This window comes from Mastigoproctus giganteus, chromosome 1, assembly GCF_048544385.1.
Source record: "Mastigoproctus giganteus isolate SK-2022 chromosome 1, ASM4854438v1, whole genome shotgun sequence".
Taxonomy (NCBI): domain Eukaryota; kingdom Metazoa; phylum Arthropoda; class Arachnida; order Uropygi; family Thelyphonidae; genus Mastigoproctus; species Mastigoproctus giganteus.
Window position 1 is genome coordinate 220988929 of NC_143575.1, and position 23797 is coordinate 221012725.

The 23797-nt window shown below is 38.5% G+C and overlaps 1 protein-coding gene across 1 annotated transcript in view; it reads left to right on the forward strand.

Annotated features, from left to right (window-relative positions):
* The window catches only part of Usp32 (Ubiquitin specific protease 32), an 837997-nt gene that overhangs the window by 266567 nt on the left and 547633 nt on the right, over nt 1–23797 (forward strand). The window contains exon 11 of the mRNA XM_090368859.1: nt 12782–12843. Coding sequence (XP_090224985.1) covers nt 12782–12843 — 62 coding nt within the window. The remainder of the gene's footprint in view (nt 1–12781; nt 12844–23797) is intronic.

The window sequence follows — 23797 nt, forward strand, 5'->3', positions numbered from 1 at the left end:
CCTTCAGCGGTAATCTCCCTTACTGGTCTCCATATAACACTTGCTGGGTCTTCATCCTCATAACGCTGCAATCACAAAGAGGCTCGACACTATATGTAGCTTCTGCTTCTTGCACGTTTGGATGATCCTTGATGCTCCTCGTCGTCTTGTACTCCTCTAAGCATTCCTTGACCTTCCAAGACTTTCTACAGTTCCCCAACTAATTCCACTCCCCACACTCCTTTACTAAAACTACCATACTTTTACATAACTTTTTATCTTCTCCCCCTTTCCACACCTTTGCCTCTGACCCTCCGAACTAGACCAGCACTTTCTTTCAACACACTCAAAAAAACTGTCTTCTTTCCCCAGAAGTACATATGTTGTTTTCGGAGCTGCCTCCATTGGCTACTTTCCTTAATGGCCATTTTCTTTTAACCCCTTAATCCTTTTTGCTATGCTCTTTGCCAGACCTAGCCACACTTCAGTTTTCAACCACATCACAGGGTCAGTCACTACAATTTCTGGCAGCAACATTTTCCCTCTGCAGTCAATCGTAAACTATCCACCTTTTATCTGCACTGTACCACGATTTATTCTAAGTTGTGCACCTAAGGAGCAGTTTGGGGACGGTGCCTTTTCTTTTCCCCAACTTATCTGATCTGCCATTACCTGAGTACAGCGTCTTCTCGATTTCAGGTAAATCACCCTCAGTGACCCTTCTATTTATATTTTCTCCTAGATTTGTTTCCATTTGCAGAGATGTACTGCGCCCACATCAAATAAATTCACCAAGTGGCTTTTGATATTCTCTCTCTTCGCTCAAACATAGTTTTAAACAATTTATTCACAAAATTTTTTTTTTAAATTCTGACAGAAAATAATAATAATAATAATAATAAAAAAAAAAAAAAACCTTGTAAGATCGGTACTTCACAATTGATTGGTCCATTTTGAATAAAATTTAAACTGAGACAACTGTAGTCACCATTTCAAAAGTGCTTTCCTTTGCCCTTGACAAAAATTACATATTTTAAATAAATCCACATCAGCACACTGTGATTGCTCTCTCCTAGCGGTTCTCTTATCTGTATATTCTTAATACATTAAGAATATACAGATAATATATTAAGAATCACTGCTGATAATCAGATCAATAGTATTGCTCTCTGTTGTTGCTTCTGTAACATGAGGTAGAAAACAGTCATCCAATAAATCCATAAAGTCTTGCTTGTGTGAGTGATCAATCCACAAGTTTCATTCAATATCTGGTAAGTTAAAATCATTTATTATAGGACATCCTGATTTACTGGCATACTATTTCTCTGTATATTGTTCATTGTGCTTACATACTCATAACATTCTCAATGTTTTTAGTCACCTTTTTACTGTAATTTTTGCCTTAAATTCCGCTTCGCTTTAATCGTCTTAATGCCCTAATTTTTTCTAAATTATTTGTCTTATAGTTTTAACTTAATCCTTTCTCTGACCCATTTTATATCTGAAACAGGGGCATTGACTCAAAATTGTCATCTTTACTTTGCAGTCTCGATGATTGGCTCTTGAAAAGTGATGCCGTGGTTGTGCATTGTGTGGCAATATCTTTTATTTAGTATAATATCATTTAGTATTACATATTATTTCTTATATATTTTTTCTCTATTACTTTGATCTAGAAACTACTTTTGCTCTTTCCTTATTTCTTGTGCTCCTTTTTAATTTTCATTATAATTTTATTCTCTCTCTCTCCCTCTCTCTGGCTATTTCACTATTTCATTTGCTTACCCCTCTACCATTTTCTGTTAAATGAATTTGATGAATTTGAAGTGCTGATCAAGACATCAAAGGCAGATATTGTTGGGATATCAGAGACATGGTGTCACACAGATGCGGACGGTGTTCATACTTAAAATAAGTAGCCCATTTATAATAGATATGTTGCTACATATCTATCAGGAAATGATCAAATCAGGGATGTTTCCACAAGCTTGTAAAAATTACATTGTAATTCCAATTCCAAAGATTAAAAACCCAAAATTAGCTAAGGATTACAGACCAATTATGTTAGCTGCACCCTACAGAAGGTATTTGAAAAAGCATTGCTTTCTACCATCATCAACACTGCTTCTGTCATAGACCACCACATTTACACTGTCATATCTGTGAGATCAAAGATAACAAACTTACTGGAAACCCTTTTATGCATACTGAAAGCACTAAATGAGAAAAAGCAAATGAATATTATTATTTTTGGATATTTCTGCAGCCTATAACGTCTCAGTTACAGCTCTTATTGTGATTTTAAGGAATTATTTTAATATAAGAGGAAAGTTGTTAACTATAATAAGCAATCTGCTCAAACAAAAAGAACACTTTGAGTTAAGCATCGAACACTACAATCTTGCTTTACCATCTCTCAAGGAGTGTCACAGGGAGGCATTCTTTCGGCTACCTTTTTGTAGCCACACTGGAGCCATTTCTTGCTCAGGCGCCTCCGTAGCCAGGTGGGAAGGAGCAGCAGTGCGTAGCACACGCTTCTTGATTAGACCCAGGTTCGAGCCCGTCACCATCAAATACGGAGGATGCGGAAAGGTCAGGGAATGACCACAGCATATCCCGGAGCAATATGGCCCTAGTTGCTAATGCTCCTAAAAAACAAACAAACAAACAAACAAAGCCATTTCTTGCTCAGATTTCTCTCCTTGACACTCTGCGATTTTATAATATATGTGGATGATGTGAAATTCTTCATGTCGAAAGACTAAGAATCAGCAAAAGGTATTTGTCAGATGGCGAATAGCAAAATCAAAGAATTTGAGAGCTATCTGGACTGTATTGGGCTCTGTATTAATTTACAGAAGTCTTCCTAAATGACTGTAACTAACAAGCAGAAGAAAAATGACATCTCGATCTTTGTGAATGTGTGCAGTGTGGCAAAAGTGCACTCTCCTGGACCTGGGTCTTAAGTGGGCCGACAGACTCACGTTTGCTCAAATGAAGTCAAAAATATGTGCTGCGTTGTGGGCTACTAGACAGGAACTTGTAGAAATTAGGGACCTCATCTAGCGACCAAGTACATTTTAAAGTGTGCCCTTCTGATTCCAATATATGCCTCTCAAATTTGGTCCTCGGCTTCTGACTCACATTATAGGTCTGTCCTTGAGATCGAGTACTGACACTTGGCTTAACAGAGTTGCTGGCCACCCTTTTACTATCTCAAGTTCTATCCTCTATTCACACCTCAGCACCACACCCTGGATGCAGCAGACAATCAACAGGAATATACACACTCTCGTGCAAATGCCCACAGGCAGATTGGACATGCCAGCCCTTGATAGTATTCTAGCTAAACTGTGCCACAGCTAGACACTGCAGAGAGGTAAAAATACCACTTTAGTCCAATCCTCAACAATCTTAGTAGCCTATGAAGATTCTTACCATCCTATACAGTAAAAATATGTAACTCTCTGCAGATAGATGCAGAAAAACTCTGTGAGAACACAACATACATCTTCCAGAATTCGTATAGACTTACCAAAATATGAATCAGTTGTAATGTAACAACATATCACAAAGTTATGAGTAAAAGACACTGTGTTTAATGCATTATAAGTGAAACTTTCTTCTTTAAGAAAAATAATTTGTAAGCTATTGACTGGAAACATGCCCTCTTTAGCAATGTGTAAATACTGTATATAATTTATATATTGAATTGCACAATGTATATGCAGAATTACTTATGTTTAAATATATGTTAAATATAAAATCTATATATATAATATTTCATGATGAGACTAGGTGTTCAGTATATGTAACCCATTGCCTGTAGTATCTCGTACACTGCTATGTAATTAGCACTCTCCTGGCACTTTGCCATCTCGGAGTGGTTTCCTTCTTTGAAATAAACTGATAATAATAATAATAATATAAGCAGTGCAGAATTTGAATTTGGAGAGTACAATATGTACAGAAGGGTAGTAAGGGAGGAGGAGTTATGCTGTTAAGAAACATAAAATCTAAGGAAGTGCATCCAGTTGACATGGGCGGACAGTGTAATGTTGAGTCAGTTTGGTGTGACATAAACACTGGGAAAGTGAAAATGAGAATAGGAGTATGTTATAGGCCTAATGACTCTGATGAGTACAATGAACAGTTGTCAAAGAAATAGAGTGGGCAAGTAAATCAGTGTCTTGTAATGGGAATTTTAACTTTCCAGATATTAACTGGAACTTGTGGGTTGGTCACTCGCACTCTAGCAAGATTCACATGCTTTTAGGGATTTATTGGAGGGTTGTTTTCTACAGCAACATGTTCGAGGGGCAGCCAGAGGGAGTAATATTAGATCTGATTATTCATGCATTAAGAATTTGCAGATAAAGGAACTAAAGGAGATAAAGGTGACAGTGATCACAGTGAACTCATCAGAATCATTTGGCCTATAACACACACCTACTCTCAGGCGCCTCCGTAGCCAGGTGGGCAGGAGCAGCAGATCGGGGTTTGAGCCCGTGACCACCAAATATGGAGGATGTGGAAAGGTCAGGAAATAACCACCGCATATCCCCTGAGCAATATGGCCTTAGTTGCTCATACTCCTAAAAACCAAATAACAACAACACACCTACTCTCATTTTTACTTTCCCAGTGCTTATGTCACACCAAACAGACAACATTGCATTGTCCACCAACATCAATTGGATGCACTTCTTAGATTTTGTGTTTTTTAACTAACAACATAACCCCTCCTCCCTTTCTGTCCTGTCTATCCTTTCTGTACACATTGTACTCCCCAAATTCCAGTTCTGCTCTGCTTATGTCTGTGTGACACAATGTCTCTGATATCCCAACAATATCTGCCTTTGATGTCTTCACTAGCACTTCAAACTCATCGAATTTTTTAACTATACTCCTAGCATTGATGTACATGCAAGTATACATGTACCTGTTTCTACTCTTAGTTACCCTAACACAGCCCATGTATTTACTTCTTCCACTATGACTCCCAGCAGACCTGGAAATCCCCATTGCCTTACTTTCCAGGATGCTACTCAATTGCATTTCAATAGAAGTAGTGCAAGAATCACTTTGACCTCTGCCAGCGGCTACTGTTAATATATTATTCCATGTATCCCCCCAAGCTAGCAGTTTTCCGACCCATCTAACTCTGCCTCAAGAGCATCAGCAAATATTCTTGCACCCTTTCTATTTAAGTGTACCCCATCCCTGTAGAAGCAGTCTCTCCTGTTAACAAGCACAGATCAGGCTGAGAAAAATTCTACCCCTTGATATAAGACATAAGACAAGACTGAGTTTTAGAAGGATTGAAATCAACTAAGTTGTCTTTGCCCCACTAGAGAATTACCTGAAGATGATCAGCATTTATGGAATTTTTTTTTTGCCAATGATAGCACATTGCATTCCACTTTCCATTTTGAGAAACTTGCAGGGCATGGTTTCTCAAAATGGAAAGTGGAATGCAATGTGCTATCATTGGCAGAACTATGGATAGGATTGCCAGTCAGTGGAAGAAGTAATTAATTAATTACCTTCTTAATTAATGGGGGGAAAGAACTGAACCTTGGGGGACACCACCATTAGTGGGCCAGCGCCTCCATAGCCAGGTGGGAAGGAGCAGCAGTGCGTAGCACACGCTTCTTGATTAGACCGGGGTTCGAGCCCGTCACCACCAAATACGGAGGATGCGGAAAGGTCAGGGAATGACCGCCACATATCCCGGAGCAACATAGCCTTAGTTGCTAATGCTCCTAAAAACCAAATAGCAAACAAACAAACAAACCATTAGTGGAAAATTTAGAAGACAGAGAGCCATCTACCATCACTCTCAGTGAGCAATCAGAGAGAAAACTGGATAACCAATTACAAAAAACAGTTGGCGAACCATAAGATGGAAGTTATTTATAAGACCTTTATGCCAAACACAATTGAAAGACTTTGAGATGTCAAGAACAACTGCTTGTGTTTCACCGAACTTTTTCATTGATTTTGTCCATAAATGGGTAAAATAAGCCAGAATATTACCAGTGGATCGACACTGATGGAATCCATACTGGCAATCATGGATCAGATGGAAGGTTTCCAGGTAGTTTAAGAGTTGGTGGTTAATTGATTTCTCCATTACTTTAGAAAGAGTAGAAGTAATTGCAATGGGATAATAATTGAATGCGATGGATTTATCACCCTTTTTAGGAACTGACCGGATATGAGCAAATTTCCAAGCAGAAGGAAAAACACCTTTGGAATAAGAAAGTGAAAAAAGACGGCAAAGAACAGGAGTAAGTTCAGGAGCACAGATTTTGAGAACAAGTGGAGAAATACGATCGGGACCTGGAGTTTTCTTAGCATCAAGATTCGTCAAAATTCTTCTGTGACATCCTTTTGATGGAAGACCACAGGAGGCATTGAATGGAGTGTGTTGGGAATGGTGGAAGGTGTTTTACCAAGATCATTAATATAAGAGTTGGAAGAAAAATGGAATGCTAGCAGATCAGCTTTATCCTTGGTTGAAGTGACAACAGAACCATCTGATTTAGACAGAGGTGGGAGCAGAGATGGACAAAAGTTGCGGCCAATAGTTTTGACAAGAGACCAAAATGCTTGGCTACCATTAGGGCAAGAAGCAAGTTTTCTACTCTTAGCCGGTTCAAAATCTAGTTTGGACTGATTAATAACTGCTTTACAATTGTTGCGAGCTTTGTTGTAAGCAGAAAATGAAAGAAGAATTGGAAACAAGCCAATTAAAATATGCAGCATTTTTCTCTTGAATAGTCTTAGCACATTTATTGGAAAACCAAGGTTTAGATAAAGGACGAGATTTTAAAGTGGAGTGTGAGATAAAGGATTCCATTTCTACAAGAATAATTTCTGGTAATAAAGTGGTGATGGACTTCATTAAAGAACATTTAGCAGAAGTTCAAGGATTATTTTGGAGAGAGCATGAAAGATTTCGACTGGGTTCATGATCCATTTGTTGCGGATGCAAAATCTCTTACAATGAATGTATAAGAGGAGCTAACAGATATGAAGGCAGACAGAAGATTGCAGTTAAAACATCGTGAAGTGCAGTTGGACACATTTTGGTTGTCAGTAAGGAAAGTATACCTGGCCAGCTCCGAGATGGCAATTAATGTGTTATTACCATTTTTGTCTACCTATTTGTGTGAACTGGGCTTTTGGACTTTGACTAAAACATCAAAGAGGGAGAGACACAGATCCAGTGATGAAGAAATGAGGCTTGCATTGTCAATGATTCTGCCACGCATCAGCCATCTGTGTTCAAGAAAGCAGGCATAAGTATCACATTGAAGGTATGCGTAGTTATTTGGTTTAATACTAATAGAAATTTTTTTTGGCTTTTCTTTGCTTTTGTACAGTGATTTAGGGTTCATAAAATGTTAATATATGCATGAGCCAATTTCTTTTGGATTGTTGGAACAATAATAATTGATTCTATTGTGACTTATAGCATATTTATATTAACATTGCCATAAACTATGCTTTTTAGGGGATTAACATTTTGATGTGCTGTGTTGTGTCACGAAGAAAAAAAGGTTGCGGAACACTGGGATAGATGACAGGCACACCAGTACCTTTCTTACATTTAGCTTCAACAATTTCTTTTCCACTTTCCTTTCAGTTATCACAAAATCAGCTAGCTCTCCATTAGAATTTGATAAAAATTTGGCATCACTTCCCTAAAGAATTCCTTGTGATCTGAATGTAAATGCAAAGTACCTATTTAGTTTGCCTGCAACCTTGAGCAGGATCATCAACAGATAAACTGTTAACATCAAGTAGATTATGTGATTCAACTCTTTCATTCTACCGTTAATAAAAGCTTAGAAGTCTTTGCTTTGAGACCTCATAATCTACCTTAGCTTGCCCAACCTCCTTTGTGACTTCATTACAGTCTAATTTATATATATACCATTATTTCATTTGACATTTATTTAGGTCCAATCGTCGTACAGTATTTTTTAGTTGGTAAGGAAAGCTTAGTAGCTTGTATGATTGCTTCTCATGACTTCCTTAAATGCTTCTCATTTAGAATTTGCTGTTGATAACATCATCAGTTGGTCCCACTGTGCAGAATTTAAAACTATCTAAGACCACTGTAGTTACCCTTATAAAAGCAAAAGTCTTTACCCTTAACAGTATTTATGTCTTTAATTAAATTCACATTAGCACACTATAATCACTGCCACCCAGTGAATCTTTTACTCGCAGATTCTTAATGCATGAAGAATTTCTGCTGATAACCAGGTCAAGAGTGTTGCTTCTAATATGATGCTGCTGAAAACAGTCATCCAGTAAATCTGCAAAAGTCTTGTTAGTGTGTGTGTGTGTCCAACCCACAAAGCAATTTTGTATAACTGTATAAATTTGTATTTGTATTGTATAAAGCAGTGGTTAGGCTGTCTTGAGTTATGCATAACAGATCTGGAAATGTCGTTTTAAGAAGTGGATCTGTTAGGAAAGTGCAACAAGAAGTAGATCTGTGTAGGGAAGTGCAACAAGATTTGTTAGGGACACAAACTAGTACTTTTACCAAGAAAGATATTTCTGCAAATTGTAGGGTCTGGAAACTAGGCACCTATGAAGAGACCTGATGTTGTATTTAAAGCTTTGGCATCCTTGCTGTCTTTTGGAGAATGCATATAAGTGGACATAAAGTTTAAAATTTAAAAAGCATAGTTGTATAAGGCCGCCGTAGCCGAGTGGTCAACTGCATAAGCACACGTGCCTTGAGTGACTGGGGTTCAAGCCCGTGACTGCTAAATATGGTGCTGTTTCTTGTATTCTGTCTATCTTGCGAACTGCTCTGACCATTTGGTCGTCCTGAAGTATAAACAGAAAATTTATTAAATTTATTTTATTTATATGTGCAAAAATTTGCTTTGAGCCAGAGAATAATTGCTGTTGGAAAAATACCATTTGATGCCATTAAGGTGCATAGTTTGAATAAGTTTAAGAGTTAGAGTTTATTAGTGTGGAAGGACAGTTTTTTCCTTTTTTCTTTTACGTTGTAAAGAGCTTTCATCATTTGCCTTTAGTAACAATACTATTGGTTTTTAATGGATTCATTTCTCTTACACATTAAGTGGCTACTTATAAATTGCACTTACAAATACACATTTCAAATTGGATTAAATGCATATAATAAGGTAGGATGAAAGCTGTTCATACATAGATAAGAAGGGAATGATAATTACACAGTGAATTTAAATGGATACAACCTTGAGTAGCAACTTCGGCAAATCAAATTAGGATAAATTCATAGCAAGAGTTGACACTTTGATGAGAAGGCCTCACTTACCAGACACCACTGTAACCATTTACAATACTGTACTTTATATAGGATCAACCCACCTAATTGTGGATGGATGCTTTATAAAGCTTAAAACATCAATCAATCTGAGTTTAAATCAGTGGGTGTGCAGGGTTGCTCTAAACCAATGGAGACATTGGATCATCTATAAATAGTTTAATTCAGCATCTAGCATTACTTAATGATCAAGCCTCTCCAGTTATTTAAGGCTAATCTTTCTTACCAATTTGATCTTAGATTGATGCCTTTAGCTTTATAAAGTATCCATCCATGTTATTGTGGAAGTATAATAGTGGTCTCTGATGAGTGAGACATCTTACTGAAGTATGTACTGTTTTCTCTTTCTTGTTATGCATTTATCCTAATTTGTTTTGCATAAGTTGGCACTGAATGTGTAAGAATAGTATATCCATTTATATTCACTGGTTGAGAAAAAAACGCTAAGCTGTGTTAACTTTTCCTATTTGCTGCCATGAATGTGGGAGGGGCGTTGCCCCTTCTGTGACAGTGGTACAGTTTGTGCTCTCTTAGAAATAATTACATTATCCATGAGTCAATCTAAGCAACTAATATAATTTTAATTGAATAACATCACCCAGTAGGTGAATCTATTATTCATTAGACTCAATGACATTGTTATAACCATTTCCAGAATTATTTGCATCCACCATCGGGTAGCATTTAGTCTCAATTAGTGATCTTGTACTGAATATTGAATAAATGTAATTGAACAAAGTGGTGTTTAGAAGAAAAACTTTCTCAATTGCAAACATAACTTTCTTACATGATAATAAAAAAAATACTATTGGTTGGCAACAAAGACTGCATTGATCAAGTATTGAAATGAAGTACTATTTCAAGGTAGGTATGGAAGTAGTTTGAGAGAAAATGCTCACGTGCATTAATTTTTCTGTCTTTACTGCTGTTGGATAATTTTGCCCCACCTGTGACAATGACAGACTGTGGGTTTATGGCTACATTATCCACAAATCAGCTGAAATAACTGTTTTGAAATACTGTTTTCAATTGAATAACATCATCCATAAGTCAATCTCTTATGCACTAACAATGTTCTTTTAATTTTGTTTATTGAATAATAGCCCCCCCCCACTTCTCCACCTGCCTACACACTACTCAGACTCCCTCCAGCCACTGGATGGTAGAATAGAGGCAGTGAGATTATACGCTACCTGATCTGACACATCCAGAGGCATCCATATCAGCCAGTGTGTTATCATTTCTCCTACACGTTAATTAATAGGTTACTGTGTAGGAGAAATGAATCCATATAAAATTGATCTATAATTTTTATTTCTTATTCTGAATAATTGTTTAGTCTATCTTATTCATATAAAAATCTTCTACTTTATGAAAAAAATGTTATTGGAGTTCAATCCCTTGTTTTATTGTAATGTATTTACCTTTTAGTAAATTTTTTTCCCCATTACTTAACTTGCAATCCCACTTAGGTCTGATTTGGAAAGAGTTTTGAAACATCACTAGATAACAGTTTGTTGATGTTATGCTTGTAAATGATATTATTATTTATTATTATTATTATTATTATTAGCCATATGGTGCAAGGAAGCCTGAGGCTTATACTGCACCAGGCAAAAAAAAAAAAAAAAAAAAATTTCCCTATTACCCTGACAGAGAGAGAGAGAGAGAGTAGAAAGGAATCACCAAGAAAGAAAAGAATGATGATATCCAGCTCAGGACCCTGGGTGTGCCAACCCCATACTCACCAGATGTGAGCCCCTGGGGTTACATATATATATATATATATATATATATATATATATATATATGATCAAATTAATCCAAAAATTAAATAGAGAAATAAAAATTACTGAAAAATAAGAAAAATAATAGAAAAGCTAACATCAGTGGCAGCAGAAAAGCACAATCCACTACATGTTTCATATAATAAGCTAAATTAAAATAGGATATCGCCAGTAGCATGGCAAACCAATAGAGTGAAAATGAACTAAACCAAATAAAATAACAATAACAGAAAACTATAGGAGGGGTAAAGAAGAAAAGGGTAGTGTTGAAGTAACGTTCCTAAAATAATTTTGAAAATTAAGCCAAATAAAAGAAATTTAGTGGTGCCCCCTAGTAAGCACCAGTTTCCAAATTATGTGAAATCTCACTAAGATGGAAATGTAAACTAACAACATTACATGACCAAATAAAATAAAATAAAATAGACTGACCATTATGCCCCATCTCGACAGAGGACCACGAGGCCAATAATAGTCAGAGAATCACTTCATTTCGAATGCTAAACAAGTCCATGCAACGATGGAATGATACTAAGATCAAACCGCTGATGCAATAGATTTGCATAGTGGTGGTCCTTATGCAGGGAAAAATAATAAAACAGAAAGCCTAGTACTCGCATGTCCAAACCACACCACTGAAAAGAGAATAGTTGAACTGAAAATATATAGAAACAAATTAGGCTATAGATGGCAGTGCGAATGCAGCATCGTCATGCTACCCCCATTTAAATATGATCAAATTAATCCAAAAATTAAATAGAGAAATAAAAATTACTGAAAAATAAATACGAAAAATAATAGAAAAGCTTCCCATTATCTTAGCTCCCGGCTTTGTTCACCATGATTGCGATCACAGTTCCATTTGCCCTTTGTTCTCCATAACCAGCGTTACCATTCCAGTAACATTAGCACATTACCCTTCACGACTACTATCTTATATATATATATACACACCCGTTCTTGTCTATACTCTGGCTCGACCACCAGGTCAGTGGAGTTTACAATAAAACAGTCAGTACAAATGTTAATCGTATTTACCAGTCATGGGCTTGAACCCTGGTCCAGGTGGTAGATGACTTTCATCAACCAGTGAAATACCACCACTTTGCTTATTGGAGGCTTGAAGTGGTGAAACCCATGTTTAGTCTCTAGAGCAAAGTTTCTGGCATCCCCCTCTCCCCATACTTCTCCTTCAACCCATGCACGGTACTAAGTACTATAGGTTTTGATACCTTTCGTGTTTGGGGTTTTCATAAAAAAAAAAAAAAAAAAAAAAAAGCCCATGTGCTACTGCACTCTCACTCCTGACCACTCAGCTATGTCAAGCCTATGTTTCAGTGAAACATTTTGTTCTTTCCTATCCACATGAAATATGCCTTGAAATGTTTTGCATAGTGACCCACCTAAGTGACCAAAGTCTATGAATTTTTATCTTAGTTAAAAAGAAAAAAAAGTGGAATAAGACTACCTGACTCCACAAGTTCTTCAGTTTTAATAATATAAATCATTATTTTCTGCCACATGACAGGTAAATTGTCATTAGATTTGCATTAAGGATTCAATTTGAAGACTATTCACGTAGAGTATTGTTTTTTTATGTGCAAGTACATAAAAATCAAAATTATTTAGTTATTAATTATTTATTTATTATTTATTTTTTTGTGATTTTTAGGTTTGCCATGTTATTTTTGGTTTGAAGCCATTTTCAAAAGAAGAGGAGGGTGAAATAATTAGGTTTGTTAAACTTTTACCTTATTTTAACCAGGCAACAGCCTGTGAAATATATAAAATGGATAGTATTTATTAATACCATAAAAGCCCAAATACAAAGGGTACTAGGAAAGTTTTGCAATATGATGCAACAATGAATCATAGGAAGCTGCTTGTTGCTGCATGTTGAGACACGTTCATACGTGCATAGTAGCCGCCGCGCCAAGTCGATGGGCTCAGTTATTCATTAGTAGTGAGAGTGTAAAGTGCTTGCGATGGCATCGTGGTCACGAAATGAGATAAGCACAGTTTTGCTGTATAATTTCGTGCGTGGTTTAACCATAGACCAGTGCTTAGAAGAAATGACTCTTGCACTAGATGATGATTGTCCACATCGTACAACGATATTCAGGTGGTATAGAGAATTCCAAAGGGGAAATTTCACTCTGGAGGATTCTGAGAGGCCGGGAAGGCCACGAACGTCAGTTACGGAGGAAAACGTTACTGCTGTGAGGAAAATGCTTGACGAAAACAGGCGAGTGACCTACCAACAGATAGAGGATACTTTGGGCCTAAATGCACCAGCAATTCGTTCGATTCTGCAAGATCATTTGCACGTGAAGAAACTTTGTTCTCTCTGGGTGCCGCATTAACTGACTGAAGAGCAGATGACACGACGTATGACTTGGTGCCGGGAGATGTTAAAAAAGTTTGATAAGGGACAATCTCAGTATGTGAACAACATCGTGACAGGTGACGAGACTTGGCTGTACTATTACGATCTGCCGACCAAGGCTCAAAACAAAGTTTGGGTCTTTGATGATGACGACACACCCGTAATTGTCAGAAAATCCCGATCTGTAAAGAAGAAAATGATAGCTGTATTTTTCAAATCGAGTGGAATTGTGGAACATGTCGTTTTGGACACGCAGAAGACAGTCACAGCTAAGTGGTATACTGAACAATGCCTGCCTAAAGTCATTGGATCTATGAAGAACCTGCGGCCAAAGTCAAGAATGGACACCTGGTACCTCCATCACGATAATGCTGCAGCTCACTGCGCCAAAGCCTGCACCGAATATTTGACCACGACAGGACTGAAACTTCTCGAGCACCCTCCCTACAGTCCAGACCTTGCTCCCTGCAACTTTGCACTGTTCCCGCATGTGAAAATGAAGCTAAAAGGGAGGCGGTTTTCCAGTGATGAGGACCTTCTACGGGCTTGGGAAAACGAGTGTGCTTTACTCCCTAGTGAAACTTGGCAGAACTGGTTTAAAGATTGGTTTCGGAGGATGGAGAGGTGTATTGAATGTAGAGGAAATTACTTTGAAAAAATTAAATAAACAAAGCTGTATTGCAAAACTTTCCTAGTACCCTTTGTATATCCTTCTTGTTGCTATGCTAACTATTTTCAACAGTAACAGTCTGGTCCTTGAGGTTGTCACAGACATTTTCTCAGATATGCCAGCCAAGCTGTACTTGGTACCTGGGAGTCTAAAACGCTGATGGAACTGTTATTCGGGTGACACTCAAGTCAAGTGGACCCAATTTTGGCGAACTCCGGATGGTCTGTGACAGCCAGATCCTCTGCTTGCACCTTCACGATGGTGGGACTGTTAATAATCCTGGGTATAACCCCCATTGCACAAGCACACTGTGTGTTGACCACCCAGGTGTGAACCAATGCAAGCAGGGGTCGAGGTGTGGTGCCCACACAACATGGAGGAATGCTGCCCTTCTGTGTTACCAGGCAATTCTAGATGGTAGATGACTCTCATCAACCGGTGCAATACCACCACTTTGCTTATTGGAGGCTTGAAGTGGTGGAATCCATGTTTAGTCTCCAGAGCTAAGTTCCGCTCAACCCTTCCCCATCACTTCCATCATGCAGTATGACTGATGACTTTTCAGATTATGATGGACATCATGGCTAGATCCAATCTTCCTTACATTTTGAGGGTGCAGCTCTAAAACGGTGTTCGCAGGCCGGCCGCTAGTTAGAACACCGGGCCGGACCTATTCATAACTCTTTAGGTGGCTTCCGGATCATCTAGTGTATAATCTTGCTACCTCTACTCTGACAGATAGACTCTTTGGGGGTGGGGGAGTCCGAGTATTGTGTGTGTGTGTGTGTGTGTGTGTGTGTGTGTGTGTGTGTGTGTGTGTGTGTGTGTGTGTGTGTGTGTGTGTGTGTGTGTGTGTGCAGGGGGGCATTGTCGAGGCCACATTATGTCAAGGAACTGGGTATATTCTTACCATGTGTACACCCTATCCAAAAATTTCATTACTTCATACAGCATGACCACCCCATGCTGTATGAAGTAATGAAGCATGGCCACCCCACTTTTTTTTACTATCACAAATTGTCAAAATAATAGAGTAAGTTTATCTGCGAAAAGATCTAAACCTCCCAAACACTTCCTAGTTCATTTCACAAATATATGTGGTCTCGATTCTAATCCCAACGATATCCATTTCCACTTGCAGTCTGCTAAACCTCATGTACTTTTACTGACAGAATCTCAGTTATCGGTTGATTCAACTACTGCTCATCTCATTGCCCAAATTATTCGCTGTATGATTCCTTTTGCCTCAAAGGTGGAACTTGTGAATATGTCCATTCCGATATTCCCTGTCAGAGATTTGGTAATTTGGAATCTCCTCTTTTCGATCTTCTCTGGCTTAAAATCTCTCTACCTCATTCTGCCAAATTCATCTGTTGTCTCTACCATTCTCCTAACTCCCCTAATCACTTTGAGCTCTTTGACTTTCTCACTTTGCAACTTGACTTTCTCCAGTCAAACTTTCCTAAGAGTGAGGTAATTTTCCTTTGTGATTTTAATGTTCACAACTCCAGCTGGCTTCTGTTCATTTACCTACAAGAATACTGAACAATCCTAACCATACAGCCAACAACTCCAGCTGGCTTCCATTTTCTAGTCCCACCGACCCAGCTAGTTGAGATTAGCATTAGTAGAGGCATATTATGCAAGAAAGTAAGCTAATGCAGCATCAGCCAAAAAAAAAAAACCCACTCCCATTTCACCCCTCCATTCGTTCGAAATACCTGTCCAGCTGACCCTTAAATTTATTTAGGCTGTCAACATCCACAACAAGGGATGGAAGTCTGTTCCACCAACCAACTACCCACTGGCTAAAGGCAAATTTTTGCACATCTATCCTACATCTGTCTTTCCTCAATTTGAATTTATGCCCTCTCAGGTGATTATTCTGAGCAAGAGGAAGAATCCCATCAGCATTGAGCATGCTCAAGCCATTCAAGGCTTTATACACCTATATCAGATCACCTCGCCGGTGCCTAGTCTCCAGACACTGTAATTTGCAAAACTTAAGCCTTTCTTTCTAAGAGCAACCTTTGTTCCATTCACTAATCTTGTTGCCCTTCTCTATACTCGTTCCAGCAGCTCTAAATCCTTCTTGAAATGAAGTCTCAAGACCTGTATACAGTACTCAAGGAGTGGCCTGACCAGTGCCTTATACAAGGGAATAATCACCTCCTTATCCCTGTTAGAGAAATTCCTGTTTATCATTGACAAGACACCATGAGCTACTCTTGCAGCCCATCTGCACTGCTCAGAGAACTTCATATTTGCCTGTACAATTACTCCCAGATCCTTTTCATTCTCTACCACTGGCAGTGTAGTACCACAGGGTTGATACGTTGCTCTGGGGTTACTGTTTCCCATATGTAGTACTTTACATTTGGGGCGCCTCTGTAGCCAGGTGGGAAGGAGCAGCAGTGCATAGCACACGCTTCTGGATTAGACCGGGGTTCGAGCCTGTCACCACCAAATATGGGGGATGTGGAAAGGTGAAGGAATGACCACCGCATATTCCTGGAGCAATGTGGCCTTAGTTGCTAATGCTCCTAAAAACCAAATAACAACAACTTTACATTTGTCAATATTAAACTTCATTTGCCACTTCTCAGCCCATCTGCTCAACCTTTCCAGATCCTGTTGCAGCAGCATAGAGTCAGTAGTGTCCTTAAGACTCTACTGACCCTGCTAATCTTTGTATCGTCTTCAAACTTGGACATTAAGCTTGATATACCATGATTAGTATCATAGTATATCAAGCATCCCTTTATCCATAGCAGCAATTTGCCTCCAATGCCACACTGCTCCACTTTGTGCAGCAGTTTCCATTTGCAACAGTCACAAAAGCCTTTCTAAGATCCAATATATAATATCGAAATTATTCCCTGCATCCAGTTCTTTTGTGACTGCTTCATAGTATCCAATCAAATTGGTCAGGCAAGACTTTCCCTTAACAAAACCATGCTGTGTCCGAGCTATAACTGAAGTCTTGTCTAGATGATCCTGCAGTGCTTCTTTAACCAGTGCCTCCATTAATTTTCCTGGAACAAAAGTTAAACTCATAGGTCTATAATTACTTGTGTCAGCCTTTGATCCTCCTTTGTGAATTGGGGTCACATTTGCACATTTCCAGTCTGTGGGTACCTTCCTTGAGTACAAAGAAGCTCTCATAATTATGGCTAAGGGTTTGCTTACTTCCTTTGCTGCCTCCTTTATATAACTGGATAGATCCTATCCACCCCGGGTGCCTTTTTTATGTTCATCCTCAACAATTTCTCCTCCACTTTCCTCTCAGTTATTACAAAATCATCTAGCTCACTGCTAGAGTTTACTTCACCTCTGGCATTCCCCTTCCTGAATAATTCCTCATGTGTGAATGTAGATGCAAAATACTTGTTTAGTTTGTTAGCTACCTGAGCAGGATCCTCAACTGTTGAACCATCATTATCCAGTGGACCAATCTGATTCATTCCTTTCCTTCTATAGGGCCTCCATAGCCAGGTGGGAAGGAGCAGCAGTGCATAGCACACGCTTCTTGATTAGACCGGGGTTCGAGCCCGTCACCACCAAATACGGAGGATGCGTAAAGGTCAGTGAATGACCACCGCATATCCCGGAGCAATATAGCCTTAGTTGCTAATGCTCCAAATAACAAACAAACGAACCTTTTCCTTCTAGAGTTTACATAGAGTAAAGAACTCTTTTCTGTTTTTCTTTGCATCCTTTGCCAAGGATTTCTCATAATCTGCCTTTGCCTTCCTAATCTCCTTTGTGACTTGGTTACAGACCAGCTTATATCTATCATAGGCTTCCATTTCACCCATTAATTTATATGTATCCCATGCATTTTTCTTCTCTGCCACATGTCTCATTAGTTCATCTGACATCCATTTAGGCCTAAACCTTGAACAATATTTCTTAGTTGGTATGTAAACCCTAGTAGCTTCCAAGACAAGTTATTTGAATGCTTCCCATTTTGAATTTGCTATTGGTAACATCATCAGTCTCAGTCCATCGTAGTCGCCTTTACGAAAGCAATAACCCTTCCCTTTACCCCTGATGGTAGTTACCTCTTTGAATAAGTCCCACTTCAGCACACTGTGATCACTCCCACCTAGTGGTTCCTTTATCTGCAGATTCTTAATGCATGAAGAATCACTACTGATAATCAGATCAATAGTATTACTCTCTCTAGTTGCCTCCCAAACATGCTGATGTAGAAAACAATCATCCAATAAATCCCCAAAAGCCTTGCTAGTGTGTGAGTGACCAACCCACAAATCCCAGTCAATATCTGGGAAATTAAAATCCCCCATTATAAAACTCTCTGATTTACTGGCTCACTCTATTTCCCTGTACAGTTTCTTATTATACTCATCAGAGTCATTAGGCCTATAGCACACTCTTACTCTCAATTTTGATCTCCCAATGCTTATGTCACACCAAACTGACTCGACACTGCAATGTCTAGCGATGTCGACTGGCTTCACTTCCTTGGATTTTGTTTTTTAACTAATAGCATAACTCCTCCTCCCTTCCTATCCTTTCTGGACACATTGTACTCCCCAAATTCCAGTTTTGCATTCCTTATATCTGTGTGACACCACGTCTCTGATATCGCAATATCTGCCTGTTATGTTTTGAGCAATACCTCAAATTCATCAAATTTATTTACCAAACTCCTAGCATTGGTGTACACGCAAGTATACATGCACCCATTCCTATTCTTAGCTAGGCTATCACAATCCATGTGTTTACTTGTACTGCAATGAATCCCAGCAGTCTCTGAAATATCCTGCATTTTGTTTTTCAGGCTGCTGCTCATTCCAATAGAAGCAGTGCAAGAATCACTTTCACCTCTGCTAGTTGCTACTGTTAATCTATTAGTCCTTGTATCTCCCCCCCCCCCAAGCTAGCAGTTTTCTGATCCACCTAACACTGCCTCGATAGCATCAGAAATATTCTTGCACCCTTTCTATTTAAGTGTATCCCATCCCTGTAGAAGCAGTCTCTCCTTTTAACAAGTACAGACCGGGCTGAAAAAAATTCTACCCCTTGAGCCTTGCACAATCTTTCCAGGGCCGAATTGAACAACAAGTCTCTAAGATGCTGAGGCTTTTGGAATTACTAATGCCCTTGCACAGATTGTTCATTTACCTACAAGAATACTGGACAATCCTAACCATACAGCCAACACGCTTGATCTTTTTATCCCAAACAACCCTTCTAATTACAGGGTCGAAGTGAATGGTTCTTTATGCACATCAGATCACAACTTGATTGTCTCTTCTTCAATGGAGCCTTTTTCTCATGGCCATTCCCAACCTCATGTTGTTTGGCATTACAAGAATGCAAAACACATGATCTGCGAGATTTCTGTTCCTTGGTTGGATTACTGTTTCAAAACTTCTGATGTCATTGTTTGCTCAGATGGTGTCAGTGAAATTATTCTTGTAGGAATGGAATCCTTTATTCCAAACTCCACTTTAAAATCTCATCCTTTATCTAAACCTTGGTTTTCAAATAAATGTGCTAAGGCTGTTTAAGAGAAGAACGTTGCATATCGTAATTGGCTTGTTTCCAATTCTTCGATTGCTTTTTCTGCCTACTCCAAAGCTCTCAACAATTGTAAAGCAGTTATTAATCAGTCCAAACTAGATTTTGAACAGGCTAAGAATAGAACACTTGCTTCTTGTCCTAATGGTAGCTGAGCATTCTAGTCTCTTGCAAAGCTATTGGCTGGAACTTTTGCCCATCTCTGCTCCCACCTCTGTCCAAACCAGATGGTTCTGTTGTCACTTCAGCCAAGAATAAAGCTGATCTGCTAGCATCCCATTTTTCTTTCAACTGATGTATTAATGATCTTGCTAAAACACCTCCCACCATTTTCAGTATGCTCCATTCAATGCTCCTGTGGTCTTCTGCCAAAAGGACGTCAGAAGGATTTTGACAAATCTTGATGCTAAGAAAACTCCAGGTCCCGATGGTATTTCTTCACTTGTTTTCAAAATCTGTGTTCCTGAACTTACTCCTGTTCTTTGCCGTCTTTTTTCACTTTCTTATTCCAAAAGTGTTTTTCCTTCTGCTTGGAAATTTGCTAATATCCGGCCAGTTCCTAAAAAAAGGGTGATAAATCCGTCCCATTCAATTATTGTCCCATTGCAATTACTTCTATTCTTTCTAAAGTAATGGAGAAATCAATTAACCACCAACTCTTAAACTACCTGTAAACCTTCCGTCTGATCAACAATCGCCAGTATGGATTCCGTCAGTGTCTATCCAAACACAAGCAGTTGCTCTAGACATCTCAACGGCTTTCGATCGTGGTTGGCATAAAGGTTTTCTAAAAAAGCTTCCATCTTATGGTTCGCCAACTGTTTTTTGTAATTGGTTATCCAGTTTTCTCTCTGATTGCTCATTGAGGGTGATGGTAGATGGCTCTCTGTCTTCTAACTTCTCTACTAATGCTGGTGTCCCCCCCCAAGGTTCACTTCTTTTCCCCACTCTTTTCCTCTTGTATATTAATGACCTTCTTCGATTTACTAACAATCCTATCCTTAGTTTTGTCTATGATAGCACATTGCATTCCACTTTCCATTTTTAGAAATCTTGCCCTACTCAATCAGGTTCAACTTCTTGAATATCCATTACCAATTACTTAAATGCCAATCTCCAGGTAATTCTCCAGTAGGGCAAAGACAACTTAGTTGATTTCAATCCTACTAAAACTCAGTCTTGTCTTATATCTCGCAAAAAGGATCCTTCTGCTTCTATGCTTAACTTTGGTGACACTCTGATTTCAAGACAAGTTGATATATCTCTTTTGGGGATTACCCTGACTTCTAATCGCTCTTGGTACAGGCACATTACAAACATTGCTTCCTCTGCATCTAAAAAACTTGGTTTTCTCTTTCGCTCTCAACATTACTTTTCTTCCAAACTGCTGTTCACTCTGTACAAATCGCAAATCCACCCTACCATGGAATATTGTTCCCACATCTGGGATGATGCCCCCAAAACCTCTCTCAGGCCAATAGATTCCATTCAGAAGAGGGCAGTTATTTTAATTAAAGACTCATCTTTAACAGTCTGTCCACTTGCTGTCTCATAGACGTACCGTTTCTGCTGCATGCATTTTCTACAGATACTTCTATGGCCACCGTTCTTCTGAATTAGCTTCTATAATTCCCACTCTCTTTTTCAAAACAGTTGAAATGCGTGCTGCCACCAGCCTACATCCATTTACTGTCCAACTTCAAAATCACAGAACCAACTTTTCATCTTCCTCGTTTATTCGTTCAACTGCCATTTTCTTAAACAACCTTCCTTCATACGTATTTCCTGAAAATTACGGTCTACAGAAGTTCAAGTCTAATATCAACAAAATATCTTCTTTCATCCTCTCAACCTCCAACCCAAGCATGGTACTAAGTACTGTAGGTTCTAATACCTCTCGTGTTTGGGTTTTCATTTAAAAAAAGCAGTTGGATCTCTATATAACAAAATTAATTGCTCACTTGAAAGAATTTGTTAAACAGAAATTTGGTTAAAGAAATGAGCTTTTCAACAATACAAAATGTTGTAACTCCAGTATTCAGCAATGTAGTAGATGGGAAATAAATCAGAAACAAGTGAGAATGATTAAATTTTCTAACATTTTAAAACAATTAATTAATTCATACATATCCATACATCATTCCTAAAAATGTTCACATTTTTAGGAATGTGAACACTGAATTTCAACACTGAAATATATTTTCTGGCACATTTTCTTCAAATTTTAAATGTTGGCAGCATTTAAAAAGTTTTAAATGCTGCCAACATTTCATGTTTGGAAGGTTTAATATTGCCATCCTTTTCATCCAACTCATGATCGATATTGTCACTAGTTCTTTGAATAATCTCAAATGTTGGAGTCACTTGAATATTCAGCTACTATGACATCATTATTAACCCCTAAAAATTCATCAAGAACAATTTATCCACTGATGAAACTTTTCCCTTGAAGTTCTTCCCAGTATTGCTCAATGTTTTGTAGTAGTTCATTGCTGTTAATTGGTGTTTTAGTGAAACCTGCTTTTGTGAAACAATTCTTTTTTCGTTGTTTCCGTCATATCTTGACTTCAAACTTTTGCCAACTCAAATATGCATATCCGAAAATTTATAACAGATTCTATAGGTTGTTTTGTTTCTATTCTCAGGATAATTTTATTCAGATGCGCCTTCGATAGTGCATTTTTGAATTCTTGATAATGCTTTGGTCCATTGGCTACAATTTAGATGAGGTGTTCAGAGGGGGGAAAAAAAAAACAAATTACAGAGTGGGCAGGGCAGTTATCGACAATCAATGCAATTTTTCAGTATTTTCTTTCGTCATCTTTCTATGAAAATTTAAAATCCACTGTTCAAAGATATCACTTGTCATCCAAGATTTTTTGTTGTAGTCTAACTCTAATGACTTTAGTCCTTTTAAACATCAGGGTTGTTTACTTCTGGCTATTACCAAAAGTTTTAGTTTTTCATTATCAGCTGTATTTGTAACAACCAACACTAATTCTCTCCCTACTATTTTTACCACCTAAACATTTATCATCTTGAAAAGTCACTCTTGTTTGCAAACATTTAAATAAAAAAAAAAAAAAAAAGATTTGTTTCATCAATGTTGAATATGTCTTTGGGCTCGTAGTCCTCCATAGTTTTTTTTCAGAACTTTATTTTGAATGGATACAGTCTTATTATTATTGTTGCTCTTATATTATTTCTCCCTGATTGGAGGGTTCCACTCTGTGACAGGTACTGCTACCAAGTACACAGGGTGGTTGTCATGTCTGGTGTTAATGTTGGTCGAGGAAATCTCTGACTATTCTACAGGTCTTTAGGATTGCAACAACTTTCTGGAGTTCCTTGTAGGTGTTCTCTGGGAAACCTATTACTGCTAGGCTGCTATGTAGAGTCTTTGGTACCATACCGGTGGTTGATACAGTGATTGAGATGGTTTGTACTTCTTGCATTTGCCACATCTCGGGTTCATGTACTTCCTAAATTTTTCCTCTTGTTTTCTGGACATTGCTAGTGTTCGGCACCGCTATGTCAATCAGGTAGGTAGCCTTTTTCATCTTGTCCACAAGGGTTATGTGGTCTGTCGTGCGGGATGGTCTTATCCGTTACTATGGCGTGATCCCAGTACAGCTTGTGGGTTCGTGTCTCTAGTACTGCTTGGTGTTCGTACTTGTAGCATGGTACACTTTCTTTGGTCAACTGGTATTTCCTCGTTCGCTTCTGATGTATTATCCTGGCTACCTGGTCGTGTCTATGAGAGTACTCAGTCTGGGTGATCACCTTGCACCCTGCGGTGATGTGTTGGATCATTTCTGAGGCCAGGTGCCATCGTCGACATGTCATCTGGCATTCCGGGCTCCTCTGCTACATATTTTCTATAGTTTCTGGTGTTGATTACCTGGTCTTGGATGGCCAGCATGAATCCTTCTGTCTCGGGGAAGAGCATCCCGCTTGTGAGCCATGCATTGGAAGCAGGTATCGATGTAATCTTGGAGGTCATTGTAATGTATGCCGTGGAGTGTCTTCTTTGCCCATCTTTCTAACTTCGTTTCTTGTACTGTCTGGGCGGGAGGGGTTTC